The sequence below is a fragment of the Drosophila grimshawi genome, unplaced genomic scaffold, assembly GCF_018153295.1.
Source record: "Drosophila grimshawi isolate 15287-2541.00 unplaced genomic scaffold, ASM1815329v1 contig_1377, whole genome shotgun sequence".
Lineage (NCBI taxonomy): Eukaryota > Metazoa > Arthropoda > Insecta > Diptera > Drosophilidae > Drosophila > Drosophila grimshawi.
Window position 1 is genome coordinate 10,429,754 of NW_025062900.1, and position 17,014 is coordinate 10,446,767.

Below are 17,014 nucleotides of genomic sequence, written 5' to 3' on the forward strand. Positions count from 1 at the left end.
ATGTGCAAAATGTGTGCACAAAATGGGGTCGGGGTGTCTGTGGTGTCTGCGGTGGGGCAAGCAGTCAGCTCACTTAGCGCCATTAGAAGACAGGCAGCAGCAAGCCAAAGAGCAACCGACCAAAAAAACCCCACCAACAACAACAACATAAGCAGGGAGCGTACTGCAAGTATGCAATTCTGCCAGATAAGCTGAAGCATTCATGAATTTTGCAGATAAAAACCACACACACACACACAGACAGACACACACACACACGAAGAGTTGGCAAGAGTGAGTAAGATACATAGTTTGTAGATGCGCTTACAGTGCATTGCACAGCAGCAGCAGCAACAACAGCAGCAGCAGCAGCAGCAACAGCAGCAGCAGCAACAGCAGCAACAACAACAATTGTAGAGCACCAAAAGTGAGCAGCAGCATCAAGAACAACACCACCAACAACAAACAGTGCCAGATTGCCTTGCTGGGCGGTTAACTTCCCAGTGGGAACAGTAGCAAAGCAACCAAGGCGACTTGCAGATGCCCTATGAAACTAGTTACAATTAGTTATTATCGATTCTATTGCCAATATATACTTTTATTAAAGCTCCCAAATTATAATGTAATGCCTCTTGATAAATTGCCAACTAATCGATGTGTGTTTTAAACTCTTGATCACATTATAGGTAGTTGGGGTTACTACTATCACGGAATGGACTACTTTTGAAAGCATTGAAGCTTTATTCTATATCCTTTGTTTGAAATTGAAGTAATTTCTGTGTTTTATAATTTGCAGAAGTTAGTTAGTTAGATATAATTCAGAAAAATAAAACTCTATATTTAAAACAATGAGCATGATGGATGATAAATTGAATTGTGGAATATAATACCGTTAATAATTATTGAATAAGTTCTTATAATTCCAAAAAAGTGCTTCATTAATTAAGTTACTAATACTGAATTCCTGAAATCCAGCGAGCAACCGTTTTAGTCAGATTTCCCTCTCAGGTGTCTTTACATGGCGCACACACAAAAGGCAAAATCAGTTATCAGGGGTGACCACTGGACAAAGTGTGAGGCAGGGAGGGTGAGTGAGATAAAGAGGAAGAAAGAGAGAGAGAGAGAGAGAGAGCATGCGACAAGGCTGAAAGGAATGTGACTCTGCGCTTTGCCACACTTTTTTGTTAGCATTGGTTTTTGTCTCTGCTGTTGTTGCTGGCTGGGTTTGCTGCGTTGCCATGGAGTGTCAACAGCTAGATAAAGATTAGCGCAGACAAACGCCCACTTTTGGCGAGCTGTTACGCCCACTGAGCCACACTCTCATGCTCTGTCTCCCTGTGTTTGTCTGTATGTGTGTGTGTGCTTTGTAGCTGCTGCAAATCTTTCACTGACGCAGCACAAAAAGAACAAGTGGGGAGCTGGGTGGTAATACCAATGCCTGCCGGCTGAAGGGGATTATTAATGATGAATGCTTGAGAAGGCAGCGAAATGGCGTGGAATGTGGAGCAGAGCTGCTGCTGCTGCTGCTGCTAAACTCCTACTCTGCCCTACCCTATCACACCCTATTACATGCCACCTCCACCTCTACCCCTGCCAAGCAAAAGGTCGCAGGTTGACCAGGCACAAACTGTAGCCACAACCACAACGTCATCATTTACAAACAACAACATCATCACCATCCTCATCATCAGTTTGCACATTCAATGCGCTCGAAGGTTAGTTGAGGGTAAGGGTTGAGGTTAGTATTCATAGGGTGCTGCTGTATGGGTGTCTGATGATTATGAAGTGATATGAAATTGATGCCAATGATGATGCCAGTTAAGTCAAAACACGCACAAACTTGACAGCCACAACCTCAGGGGGAGGTTGACTGGTTGCTTTTGGTTATTCCATCATTTCCGCTACTGTCGCCAGAATGACACACAAAAAAAAAAACTACGAAGGGAGAAAAGGGGTTGTCAACGCTGGCCAGTCGAAAGGGTTCGCACTTAGTTGAGGTATCAAAAACGCAACCGCACTCAGTCTGCCGTCGCAGCTTAAGCGGGTAGATGGTGGCTCTTGGGTTTGGTCGACCAATCATCGCTTTTGGCCGTGCAGCATTGCTGATAACCAAAAAGCCAAACCAAAAAAAAAAAAAAAGGAGTAGCAGAAATTGGTATTAAATTAGGAGGATGGCTCGCGCTGACACTGGATATGAGAGCAGATTAAATTTTTATTGGTAAAATATCAGCTGCCTTGCAGACGACCATTTCGAGTGTCACTCGACACCACCCAACCACACAGATACACACACACACATACGTACACCTACACATACAGAGGCACACATACAATGTGCAGCATACATCAAGCAATTTATGTTTGGCATTAACGGGTTTGTGTCTGCCTCTGGGAAATTCGCTTCTGCCTGCAAACTGATAACAGTTTTGGCTACTCGACAGTGGCAGGGGGATGGGGGAATAGGATGCGATGGCATGGCTTGTGAACACTGCCAACGGTAGATTGAAGACCTCTCACTCACCTCTGCTGTCGACGGTCATCTCTTCTGTGGTATCGGAACAATCACCTGCAATGAAAACGAAGAAGATATAGTATGAGAAGAGTTAGTGAATTGGCAGTTATATTACACAATCATCGTAAATATTTCAATATATATTTTCTACAAAAATAAAAAAAAAATAAACAAACTTAGTTTCTAGGAAATCTAGGAAAAGTTTACAAAATTAATATATTTAATATGATATCAATATAACTAAAAGTGTTATAGACTATAGAGAAATTGTGGTGAGATGTTTAGTAATAGTAAAACCTTTTGATGTTGAGTCAGAAAATATATTATTTATATATTTAAAGTGCAATTATTAATAGAATTTCATAAGAAATGCGAAAATATTATGATTCAAGATAATGTCTCATGAATATGAGGCATTTATCAAGTATGTCTTGTGGATATTCCAATTTGAATGTAGAAATCTCTATCTTAATATTGTTTGATGAGAAATAATTGTCGCTCAAGCTACAAAACTTTGTGCAATAATCTTTAGCCGTAATTTTGTACAACGCGCAGCTTTTTAGCGGGAATTGCGCATAAATCTATGATAACTGCGGGCAGAAGATAAAACAGAATCGAATGCAAAATGCATAATAATACACAATAATTGCTTCAAGTGAAAACAATGTTTGTTCAATTGTTGTTGCTGTTGTTGTTGTTGTAGTTGTAGTTGTAGTTGTTGTTCGTATCGCAATCGAATCTGTTAAGTACGCACAACACACAGCAACACCAACAACACACAGCAACACCAACAACAACAACAGCAAAGACACACAACAACGCACGTTTCAACGCCAGTAGTTGTTGTAGCCATAGTGGTAGTCAAAGAAGAGCCAGAAGACGCAGAAGACCCAGACTGAAGACCATGTCCAAGTCCAGGTCTCGTTGTTGTTGTTGTTGCTGTTGTTGTTTTCTCGTTTTGATTATATTTTGCTGATATTCACTTCAAGGAATTATAATAACAATAATAACAACAATCCGCAGAATTCCTCTTTGCCTTTTTTTTTATATTTCTCCTTCATTCGCCAGATTGTAGATATCAAACACACACACACACACACACACAGTAAACCCTCGTATGTGGTGGAAAGGAATGAATGTGTAGCCACACAGCGTAGATAGTCGTCTGATAAGCAAAAGCTGAAATACTCTTTAGCTTGAGCTGCTTCGAGTCTTGAGCTTGAGCTACATTGAAAATACCCTTTTGCAACGTGTGGAGTAAAGCAAGAGAGACCGAGAGAGAGAGAGAGAGAGAGAGAGGGAGAGAGCTGCTTGTTGCACCCACGGATTCTCACCTTTTATTGTTGCTGCTGTTGTTTGACTGCTGATCATGACTGCAGTTGTTATTAGTCAACACTTAAATACATATACACTTATATCCGAAAGGGGAGCTCTGATTTTAAGCTTTCGTTTGCTCAACAATGTTGCACATGTTTTCTATATTTGTTTAGCTGTTTAAGCCACACACACACACACACACACACACGCAGAAAATAAGCGCGGCACTCGCTCGAGTTTACGCTTTGATTGAGTGATTGAACGCGCTTGATTGATTGACGGGACGAACGGGAACGGAGCTTCGTTGTGCTGCTCGCTTCGCGTTCTACAGCTAACTGAGCGCTGAGTAATGAAATTTTTGTGTGTACTGCGCGCTGTCTGTGTCTGTGTATCTGTGAGATACAAAACTGAGATACCGAGGCCAAGCAGAGCCGAATGACGATGATGACGACGGCGACGACGACGACATCGACAGCGACGCTGCGTCGCAGCCAACGTCGCAGCTAGCGTCGCACAGCTGATGTTTGTTGATGATGACTGCGAGATGTGTCCGTCCCTCCGTCCGCCTCTCTGTCTGTCGTCTCTGGGTAAAGTTGTTTATCTTTCATTTGCCAGTCTGCCAGAGCTGCGTCTATCTGCAGCCCTATCTGCCTGCCTTTGCCTGCCCCGTACTAGCAGTTGTCTCGGGGATTCGTATCTGTTGTATATACGAGACACACTCACAAATACACACACACACACACACACACACACACACATAGACGCTCTCGCTGGTTGACTGCCAACTGAAATAAGATATCTGCTGCTCGCTGCTGCTCTCGGTGCTTCCTTTGCCACAACAACAACAGCAGCGGCAACAGCAAGCGAACGTCGTTCGAAATTATTCGAAACAAAAACTGATAAAGCACTGATAAGAGCGCAGCGCGGCGCGCAGTTAGATAACATCGAAGCAAGCAGCCAGCCAGCCAGCCAGCCAAACCAACCAACCAATGAAGCCAACCAGTTGGAGAAGCCAGCCGGCAATGCCCGAGGCAGCCAACCAGCAGCAAAACGGATACACAAACACACACACACACACACATACACGTGCATACACATACAGTTGCAATTTCCAGAGCGCTGTGCACTTACAGATACAGATACAAAGATACATTCAACAAAGGCAAACGTTCGTCTCTGTGTGTGTGTGTGAATGTATGTGTGTGTGTGTGTCTGTGTGTGTGTGTGTGTGTGTGTGTGAGTGTGCTGGTTGATGCTTTAGCGCGATATCGCGTCGTACGGCTAATGGAATTCTGATTATTGCTTAGTGATAAGCGTTTTGTGTTTAATTGTATCTGTGTATCTGTATCTGTTATTTTTTGGGCTCATACACTCAAACAAAACAATGCCATCGATTTCAGAAAATCTACAAAAAGTATTTTTTTTGTTTTTATATTTAAATAAAATTCTACAATTTAGAAAAACAGATATTATATATATTTAGTTTATTTAAAAAAAAAACATCTTTCAAAATAGATATTTAAAAACTACTCTTCTGAAAAATATATCAAGCTATTGCTAGTAATTGTTGTGAAAGTGTATACACCGCAAGAAATGCTTGGCCACAGTTTTCAATATGCTGCACTTACGCCGGCTGTTATCAACCCTTTGTTGCGGCCTCCCAACGCGCAGCGAGTTCATTTCCTGGCACATAAAACAAACTCCAGCAACCAACACCTGCCCCCAAGTTGAAGTTCACAATCGCAATCGCATTTTCCCATTTCCCACTTCCCACTTCCCCTGTGCAGTGCAGTGTTACCACTGTTTTCCCAGTGCCCGGGTCCATGCTCAGCCACATCGCTTTTCAGTTTTCATTGTGTTTATCAGCGAGCGTTGATCTATTTTAATGTTGCCTTCAGCTCTGGCTCCCCAACTGCTGTACTCCTCTACTCCAACTCCCCCTCTATGTCTCCCTCTCTCTCTCTCTCGCTGGTTTATATCTGCTGCTCTTATCGGCGTTTTGGTTTATTTCATTTGCCTGGCAGCTTTTGCAGATGCAAAACGTTTGCCCGATTTTTATCAATTTGCCCACATCTCACACACACAGACACACACTTATACACTCTCTCTCTCTCTCTCTCTTTCTCTCTTTGTCTCTGGCTCTCTCTGTTAGTGTCTGCACTCAATCAGCTGTTGGCTGCGTCGCTGCCTGCGTTGACGGCGACTGCGACCGAATTCGCATGTTGCGCATGCGTCGTTGTTGAGCGTCTGAAACCATCAACACCACCTCGCACCCCTCTTTGCCTAGCCACCCCGTCTGGCCTTGCTGCTGCTGCCTTTTACGACGATTATCTCGTTTGCCATTGTTGACTTTTAATTAGATTCATTAAACGTGCCGATGCCTCCCCAACACCCCCCTTGACCCAAGCAAAGATGAAACGCTCCTGTACTCTTTCAGAGTCCAGAATTTTGTATATATAGAGCAGTGTGAGAGTGCTAAAGCAAATAACATTGATTTCCATTAGATTACAGATCATTGAGATGCGATTATATATAAATTAAATGATTAATTTTGCATGCATCCATTCATTTAATTACACACTCAGAAATCCATAATCAGAACTCTACTTTTTATTTAAAGATTGCAATCACTGATTGAATAATTACAATTATTTTCAAATTTTTGTATTAAGGTTACAGTGTAAGAGCATTTCAACTTCGGCTTGGTAAAGAACTTCTTCTATTTATTCATGTTGTTTGGAATACATTTTCACATTTGGTGGGTGTTTTCGAATTTATGCAGCGATAAGCACTTCATGCGTGAATATCTGCAAAGGCTTTTGATAAATGTGCTTAACTTTGTTGTTGTTCTTGTTGTTGTTGTTGTTGTCGCTGTTTCTGGGGTGATGAACTATCAACAAACGGAGTGGCAACAGCAGTCGCTCTTGGCTGCAACTGCTGCAGTTGCATTCAACTTGGGGCAATTGTTTTGCAATTATGTTTATTTTAAGTACAGTTTTTACACTCTGTGTGTGTGTGTGTGTGTGATTTTGATTAGCAATGTGTGTCATTGTTATATTACGTGCTCACTTATTGGCATAAATATGTATATATGGGCAGGTAAATAAAGGCAGATCAACGCAGCCTGATAAATGAAGCCAAAGCCATGAAAACAGTTTACAAAACAAGTAAGAATGCCAGAATCGAAAGTGCTCGACTCGATAATGCTCTGTTGCTGCTTATATGCGGCTTAGATCTATAATATTTCTGTAAAAGTTCAACTTAAATATATTTGTTGTTATTTGATATTTATCGATAGTAATTTTGATATTTTATCCACAATTGAATCTATGCTATTATATTTCATTATTATATTTATTGTGATCGGAGAAGTTAACATATTTGAACTAACTACATTCCAGAATCTGCTTTCTAAATTTTATATTTAAAGGTCGGAATATACTGAAAGCTCAATATTAAAGCAGAGTATGACAAGTTTTAACTTTCTTAATCAACTTTTATCGCTCTTTATTGATATAGGGTATACAAAATATGCTGCAAATAATAATAAACCAAATTATACTTTTGTTGTTGCTGCAATTGCAAATGACGCAGCAGACACACACACACACACACACACACATACACACAACACATCTACAATACACACAAGTGTAGGCACACCCGCTCTCACACTGACACACACACACACACACACACACATAGACACAGAGCAACATACACATTGACATCGACCCGAATCGACCTCGATATACGAGGCATGGAGCTGAGCTCTGCTGGAGTACACAGCTCAACAGTCGGAGCGAAGTCGGCGTAGATGCAACCAACTGATAAGATCCTGGCGCTGATAAGACCGCTGCTGCTGCTGCTGCTGCCGCAGTTTGGGGGTTATTTCATCAGTTGTTGTTGTTGTTGTTGTGGCTGTGGCTGTTGTTGCATTTGTTGTTTTTCCACACGCTGCCAGAGTCGCGTTATTTCATTTCGTTCGCCTCACAGATGCGTCGTTAAGATTAGCAAAAAGCAGCATTTGTTGTTGTTGTTGTTGTTATTGTTGTTGTTATTGTTGTTGTTGCTGTGGCAAAGCATATAAAAAAAGGGAAACAAAACAACAACAGGCACACATTTATCATGAAATAAATCTATTTAAGTTTTTTTTTTCTTTTCTTTTCTTTTTGTTGCTGATATTGTTTCTTTACTTTTTGTTTTCTTACGGCTGTTTTGTGGCACAACTTCCACAATTGTAACTCGAAACTTGCATCAATGTGCGAAGCTTAATCAGCGTAGAGGGTATCTGGCAGCCTTATATAACATAATCAGACTATTGCAATGCGGCTCAACCTTGGGCGGCAGCCTTGATTACAGCTTATACACTCTGAGAAAAATGCTATTGTGAACTCAAGTCTTCAGACTTAATCGTGCTTCGTTTGTTTTTTTTTCTGAGTGTAAGAGAAGGTGTTAAGTCGCGAATTGCGACGTTTCTTTTTATGGTTTTCTCGGACTCGCTTTTAATTGCGTCTTCAACTCCCAACCGTAAACGTTTCATTCTGCATATTTATGAGGCTACGGAAAGCTTGATGACTTCATTGTAGCGAAATTAAATCAATTAACATGAATACAAGGTGTGACTCAGTCCTCATTGTCCCCGCTTAGACAACCACCACCCACCCTCGAGTGGCTTATCTTTGCCACCACTGCCACAGACACTTTTCACAGACATTCGCCAGAGTGTCTTAATCTAGCTATCAATCAAAAATGATTTAAATTTCATGCCGCGTTTCTCACTTCTCAGGAATGTATCCCCCATCCCCCATCGCCCCAACCCCGCCGAGAATTGTCACCCAAGAGCTGTGTTAAGGAGTCAAGTATGGTGCGGAATATAAACTGTGGATTATGTATAAAATACAATAATCTTGCTGAGAGTTGTTATACTCTCTCAACAGAGTTCAAATGCGTGTTTATTAGTTATTCGGCGTACAAGTTTGAGAAACATTCGTTTTCTTGTGGTCAAAGCTTGAGGAGCTGCCACAGCAACTCATTGATAAGCTGATGAAAGGTTTTTGTTGTAGAACATATGTATGACCCTTGAGATAGTTCTCAAAGTGATATTTAATGTTTGTAACAGATGAGCATAATAAAAGTTATTAAACATTATAAAAAAAAAACATTTCCCAAACATTCTGATTGAAGACTCATCTGTTATGGGATGACCAATTTTATTGAACTCATTTTGTCTGCAAATTGACATTTGTAAATGATACTTGTTGTTGCTGCTGTTGTTGCTGTTGCTGTTGTTGTCATTCATAGTGCTCTAAGTGGTCATAAAATATGCTTAATGCATCAGGAAGCCGACGCTATGCGGGTGCTGCTTTGCCCGTTTTGCCGGGTGCTGGTTGCGCTTGGCACCCCCTCCGTTTAACAAACGTGGTAAATGTCGTAAAACGTAAAACGTAAAGCGTTATCTATCTGGCCCGGCCTGGCCGAGCCGAGCCGAGCAGTTGGCCTTGCAGCCAAAAAAAAAAAATAAATACAAAAATAAAACACGATGCCAACTCATTTCAGTTCAGTTCAGTTCAACTCGGTTCGGTTCAGTTTCAGTTCAGTCAGCCGTTGGTAAGTGCGAGATTAAAATATTGGATAAGGCGCCGCCGTCGCAGCCGCAGCAGCAGCAGCGGCAGGCGCGGCAGCAGCAGAAGTGCACACAGTGCGATAACAACAAAAATCGAAATGGAAATGGAAACGTTAACGTCAACGTCAACGTCAGCGCCGGCGTCGCTTTCGAAATATTTTTGTACGTTATCGACATCGCCTGTTTTGAATACGACTGCCTCTTCCGTACCCACACCACAAGCGGCTGCCCGTCCGTCCGTCTCCCCGCCCGTAAGTGAGTGATAAACACGAGTTATCGCATCAATTAGTTCGGCGTCAACTTGACGTCGTTAAAGGCAGCAAAACAAAGCCTCTGGAGAAAGAGAGTGAGAGAAAGAGAGAGAGAGAGCGAGGGATACAGAGAGAGAGAGAAAGAGAGAGAGAGAGAGAGCTGGACCCATTTACAACTCACGAATGAACAGCGAAAGTCAAAAACGCAGTCATAAAATCTTAAAACTGAAACCCAGACTGAAACGCAGACTCCGACTCTGAGCCCAGAACTTTATACACTCAGAAAATATATCATCTAAAATTTATAAAAGCCTTCTAAAAACTAGATTTTAGGGATATATTTCAGAATTGTCTTTAATTTTTTGCGAACCATTTCAGCAATCTCAAATACATATTTAAAATATAAATGTATTAAATAAAATATCTCTTATCACTTGTTAAGCTTATAAACTAAAGAGAGAAATAAAACTTTTTGATTTTAAGAATATATTTAAAATAACAGAGAAAATATTAAGCAAGTATTTTTACTAAAAATACTCTTCAATTCAAATACTAATTTACTTTAAAAAATACACCTACAAATTACAATAGTTATAAATGGCAAGACAAAAGAGCACTCGGCGAATAATATGACTAGCTGTCTTTGGCAACTAACACATAACATTTTTCTGAGTGTAGTCAGAGACGCGGGCGCGACGCTTGCAAAGTGTCAATGATCCTATAACCGATATTGAGATGACGTTGCTGTCGCCGCACGCAAATTGAGCTCAAAAGTGGCTTGTAAAACAATAAACGTTTATTCTTCGTTGCTTTTTTTTCTCGGACTCGCTTCCGATGCGTTGTCGCCAGCATTAAATGAGCAAAGGAGCAGGTAGAAAGTGCGCAAGAGAGCGACAAAGAGAGAGAGAAAGAGAGAGGCAGGGTAGGGCTGCGATAGGTAACTGAATAACGCAAAGATGCAGATAGAGCACACGTGGTAACCAAAGCTAATTGCCCTAACAAGGCAAGGACCTGCCCACAATTGCAATTCCTGCATCTTCTTCTTTCACTACTTGTTTTTTTTTTTTTTGCCTGTCAACGGTGCGTCAAGATCTTGAGTGGATAACGGTTTGGGACGTCGCAACGTCGACTCCCCGCTATCGCAGCCGGAAGTGCCATCATAAAAGGAAGGTGCAATAAAAATATTTTACACGCTTTAGGCCACAGTCGCCGCCGCCGCCGCCGTCTGCGTCGCCACACAGGGCGCCCCAAGTGTAACTGCTTAACCCTGTCTCACTGGATGATGACTGTCTCCTTGGATGACTGTCTGTCTGACTGTCTGACTGCTTGATCATCCATCCGCTGCCGACGCCTGGCGACGATGTCAATTGACAACATGAGAACATGAAACAGATATGACGCATGCAACGCATTTTAAATACACTTTTTCATATTTGTCCTACACTTCTTGAAGATTTAGGTTCACAGCCACTAAAATTTTGATAACAAAAGAGTTATCGATTTCATGAATGATTTTGTCACAACTAAAGCGATTTTCACAAGAAATCCCTTTTGAGCATGGTTAGTTTAATTGAATTTAAAATTAGAAACACGATTTTCATTCGAAATTCACAAAATTCTATATTCTATTGTAGTTTCTTCTACTACTTTTAAAATACTTTGAAGTAATACCTGTTGTTTTTTTTAGAGAACTGTTAAACATATATATTCTCTGGATGTAGTCCGTAAGGACTTCAACTGCAAACTGCTTGAGTTGACTGTCTCAAAAGTGGGCTGTAGACTCAAAGACAATACAAGAGGAACATCCCCAAGTGAGGGCAAATAACAATGTCTCAGTTAACGTCTCTGACTGAGACTGTGTGCGGCACATGTGATGACAGCCAAGACGAGGGAGTATGCCAAGATACAGAGAGGGCAGTGTAAGAGGAGGGGGTTTTCACATCGGAAACGTTGCTCTTTGCTTATCAGTGCGCATTCCTTTTGCTGTTTCGCATTGTTGCCTGTTCTTTCGTATGTGTGTGTGTGTGTATGTGTGTGATGTGTGTAAAACAGCATGAAGAGGGGGGGGCAGTGGTGGGGAGCATACTTAAACTGGCATTCAGACAGTGTGTGTGAATCATGGCCCAGAAAGTGTCAGTGTTGCCATCATAAAAATCATAACCATTTATGAGTCGACAACTTGGCCTAAAAGGCTGCCCAATGGTCAAAAAGCTGACCTTGCTGCTGCTCCTGCTGCCGCTGCTGTTGCTGCTGCTGCTCATCATCATCATCATCAAGCTCTAAGTTTGCTCCTTAGCAGGCAGATGGTTATCGGTGTGGTTTTTGGGCAAATAAAAAAGCAGTTGACCGAACTAAGGACTTCAAGGATAATAACAATTTTGGTAAATTACAAATTACACAACAGCAAAGAGCAAGTCCTGTGTGTTTGTGTCTGTGTGTGTGTGTGTGGGTGTATTTGTTGGTCAGGTTCATTAAAGCAAACTCGGACACGCACACACATAAATCGCTTATCCTTTATCCTGTTTGCGAGTATTGCTGTTGCTGCTGCTGCTGCTGCTGATGCTAGGCGACTGGGCAATGGTAAATTCTCAGTGACTGCATGACAAACTGCAAGGAGCACGCAGGACGCAGCTGCCGATAAGCAAAACTGGGCAAGCAAAAGAGAAGAGAGGGGATGAGAGGGGGTCGAGGCAAGGACAACCAATGCGTTTCTGTGAGCGCGCGGGGCCATTAAATTGACAAAATACCAACACAGCAGCAACACCAAGATAGAGATAGTGAAAGAGAGAAAGAGGAGAGTGAGGGGAGTGCTAGGGGAGGGAGACTGCCAGCCAGGCCAAGCCACAAAAAGGACATTCCTCAGAGCAGACCAGAGGCAAGCGCCATATTTTATATTTTACATTCTTATCGCAAACTCTCACTCAGCCATTCAGCACAGCGCCACAGAGCTGCCGAGGGGGGCAGCGGGGAAAGCAGCACAAGTTGCACACACATACACACACAAATACTCACATAGACAAAGAGAAGAAGATAGAACAGTTATCTGCGGTCGACCGATGATTAAATACCCTTGCAGAAGTTGAAAGTTGAATGCGATATTTTTCACAACATAATTTACAAACTCTTGGGTCGAATACGTTCCTTAAAATGTTAAAAAGATTACTCAAAATATATTAGAAAGCCAAAAAGTTACTCATGTTAAACTTAAATAGAAAAAGCTTGATTATATGAGAGTTATTGGGTATAAAGCACAGGTCTTAAGCAAATTTCTTGCTAGGAACTATTTAAGAATCAATATTTATAAGATTAGCGATGAAAATTGCTTTAAAACCAAAACTCAAGTTCCCCTCGAATGTGAGAGCATTGGGACAGATTATAGATTATAATAAATATCAGCAAAGTATTAGAGGCATTATGAATACACTTGATTGGGCAATTTGGTCATAGATTTTTGAAAAGCCAAAGCAAAAAATAAACAATTTAATATTCTACTGCGAAACCAGTTTATAATTAAAACTCAAACTTCTAAAATGAACAAGAAGACAACATTTATTACAATAACTCGATCTTCGTCAACTTGTTGCTGAGACAGCAATATGATTCAGTAAGCCGATCTAGCCAATTAGGCACCACATGTGCCATTGCCAACCAAAATGAGCATCGATTCCCAGTTTCATCAAAATAGCTTTTTTAAGCACTTCGTAATCCAGTTGAAAAATATTTATACTCAAAGAGTAGGTAACAAAATGACATTACAAATTGTGTAATAAAATCATACGACCCTCTCCTAGTTAATCAAAAGCCAAAGCGCAAAAAGGAATCAACTTGACTCGACTCGCCGCAGCTGGAGCCGGAGCCGGAGCTGGAGCTGGAGCTGATAACACCCGCGCTAATGGGACCAAACAATGCCAAATGGAGCAGCGCAGCAGTCGATGCAGCTGTTGAGAGACCAAGCGAGCTAGACAGAGAGAGAAAGATAGAGAAAAAGAGACAGAGAGAGAGAGAGTGGCAGAGAGCAAGCAAGCGAGAGCGAGAGCAAGAGAGGTGGGAGCGCATACAGCACAACAGCAACAGCAACAGTAACATCAGCAGCAAGGACAACACAAAACGAGGACACCACATAACAACAGCAAAAGATGGAAACACATTTCCCCACCACCACCCATCTGGGCTGGGCTAGGTCTTATCTATGGCCATCAATCAGGCGAGCAGCGAACAGCGATAAGCGAAAAGATTTTAAATGGAGTGCACAGCAGGCAGCGGGCAGTGCGCAGCGGAGCGGAGCGGCAGGAGTAGGAGGAGCAACCGGCGAGTCCATGTGTGGGTGGTTGGGTGGTGTGAGGTGCCTCACTGATGGGTTTTAGGAGCGACTGTTTGGCGAGATAAGCTCACTGAATTCAGACCAAAATTGCTGCATGCTGTTGTCCAGGTGCTGCAAAGGACCTACCTACACCCCACCCCCTCACCTTGCCCCCAAACCAAACCATCCACACTATTATCCTTTTGGGGCGATATACATATATATAGTAACAGTTGCTCCCAATGCGCGCTGATGACGCGAGCGGGGAGCGAAAAACATTTTCACTTGCCGCTGTCGCTGGCAAGGACTTATCAGGCAGCGAGGCGCACCCAGTCGGTGGCAGGCAACGTGCTTCTGCTGCTGCCAGGATGTGGCGCTGTTGCTTATCGCCAACTCGACACACACACACACACACACACAAACACACAGCTGTAGACTCGGCAGAAACAATGACAGCCAGTTGACAGCAGTTTGTGGGGCGACGCATTCTTTTCAGGCATATATTCTCAGCATAATGAAGCCTTTTCAGTGTTGGAAAATGCGCGTTTCATTCAATGAAAATTGTTAAATGAAAATGATTCGCTCGTTGTCGTTGTCGTTGTCGATGTCGTTGTTGTTGTCATCGCTGTCCCCGTTGTCTACAGCTCTGAATAGCTTTTATGCAATGCCCTGGCTCTGGCGATTGATTAAACCTCTGCTATGACCCCCTCGCCGGCGCGCCCCCTCGCCCCTTCTCCCTATGCCAACACCTCTTACGCCTGCCACAACAACACAAACTATTTGACGCTGAAATCGCGCCATGTAGCGCCTTTACTTAATTAACTGAAGTGAAAATGGCGCCCGGGTTCTGTTCGGGCCATGATAAACAACATTTTGGCAACTGAATCGAGCGACTGGGGAAAAGGGATAGAGCATGGGACCCTGCTCGGGGTCGGACTACCTAATATGTATACCCTACCCAAAGCATATTTGAATTTTAACACAAAGTTTGCAATGCAATGGAAACAGATATTCACTAATCAATCAACTAATCTCTCGCTAAGTTCTCAAAGAAGCTATCTTGATGGAACTTGGCATTGATATTATATATATATATATATATATACGATCAGATCAGATTTTCACAAAATGAGGTTTTTGTATGCAAAGCTTTTTAATTTCACTTAAAAGATGCTACAAAATCTAGTGATAATCTGAGTGCCATTTAATTTACTAAGTTATTAATAAATTAATATTTAATTTACTTATAATAATTTAATAATTTATTTATAATATATAATATATATCAATAGAAAAGTATTTAATACTTTTAATTTTATTTACTTAATTTTTGTTTATTTTGTAAAGCTCCCAAAATATTTGAATATTTATTTTAGTAGTTAATAGTCAAACTATATAATCGAAAATTAATCTTTTCTTCATATTTATTTTCAATATTGACCATGAAATGCATTTTTCTTCATATTTCTCTGGAAGGGTATTCAATTCTCGGTAATTTGAAGCTGGGCTTAGTTTGCTTTCGTCGATTTTGTTGTTGTTGCTAGTTGCACCAGCTGGCAAGGGGAGCATGTTAGGGGGGTGGTTCTTAGCTGTTGGTAGGTCTGCTAGCTTTGCTTATCGCGACGGAATGTGCCAAGCCATTCGAAGTTCGGGGCAAGCGATAAGCGCACCAAATATACACACACGAACACACACACATTCACAAACTCACACACACAACCACACGATAAGACTGAGGACGCAGGACTCAGTTGAGCAGCGTTAGTTTCAGTTGAGGGAATATGGAGCGAAATGGGGCTTGAGGGGGCGGGGGGCGAAAACTACACTTCTTGTGTGCGTGCGCGAGCGATACAAAAGCGCGTCGAACAAAAGGCGGCAGGTGAGAGAGAAACACACACAGAGAGAGAGAGAGAGGGGAGGGAGGGAGGGAGGGCGTGAGAGAAAGAGAAAGAGAGCTCAGTGTATACTATACAAATTTGGGGGCGGTTGCCGCTGTTCCCAGTTTGCAGTTCCTGTTGCTGCTGCTGCTGCCTCTCCGGCTTGGCACACTCTTAATTCGGGGAGTGTGTGTGTGTGTCTCTGTCTGTGTGTGTGTATGTGTATGTGTATGTGTGTGTTTGTGTGTGTGGCGATGTGTGTTGCGTAACAGGCGCACAGCAAATAACGCAGCAGGATATGACGACTTGTTGTGCCTGCCTGCCTGCCTGACTGCCTTGCTGCCAGCTATAGATACGCAGATACATTTGTATCTCACAAATACTCACACACACACACGCGCGCGCATACAACATACATGCGAGACTGTGATACGGATACGGATACTCGCAGGCAGTGCCTTTGTTTTGCATTGCATACCTACAGCACCTCTCCTCCTCCCCCCTCCACTCGCAGCGCCCCTTAAGTAACGCTTGTTGCTGCCGCAAGTGGTTTTTAGCTGGTTGGTAACAGTTGGCAAGGTATTTCGTTGACCCAGATTACGCAATCATCGACAAGTGTGTGTGTGTGTGTGAGATATATAACTATATATATATATATATATATATATATGTGTGTGTGTGTGTGTGTGTGTATATATTGGTTCTTGTAGTCATTGATATGAAGCTTCGCATACCGCTGCCAAAAGATACATTTAGCGGCACGTGCAACCAGCTTGAATTCATGAGCAGCACACGAATGATTAGCTCACAGCTGCTACTAGCGATGATTACACTGAGAAAAAAATATTGAAGCACGTACGTTAAAAAAAGCAAACTTGCAACTGCAAATATTTTTAAGAAAGGTTTCAAAGACATTAATTTTTAAATAGATTTGAAAAATAGTGTGAAATAAATCAAAAATCTCAGATTCCATGATTTCAATTTTTTTCAAGTATAGAGCCGATTTTCGATAAATTTTCTAACTTGCCCAGTTTTTAAAAGTATAGTTATGGATTTGAATAAATAATATATTAACAATCTTTTATTAACTTTATCAAAGGTTTACAAAGTGAATTATAAAAATTCCTGTGACAATATTTCTCTCATTTCATT

At 41.8% G+C, this 17,014-nt stretch overlaps 1 protein-coding gene across 1 annotated transcript in view; it reads right to left on the bottom strand.

The window, feature by feature from the left end:
* The window catches only part of LOC6562403 (zinc finger protein ush), a 63,744-nt gene that overhangs the window by 15,270 nt on the left and 31,460 nt on the right, over positions 1 to 17,014 (bottom strand). Inside the window, 1 exon segment of the mRNA XM_032736162.1 lies at positions 2,501 to 2,545. Coding sequence (XP_032592053.1) covers positions 2,501 to 2,545 — 45 coding nt within the window.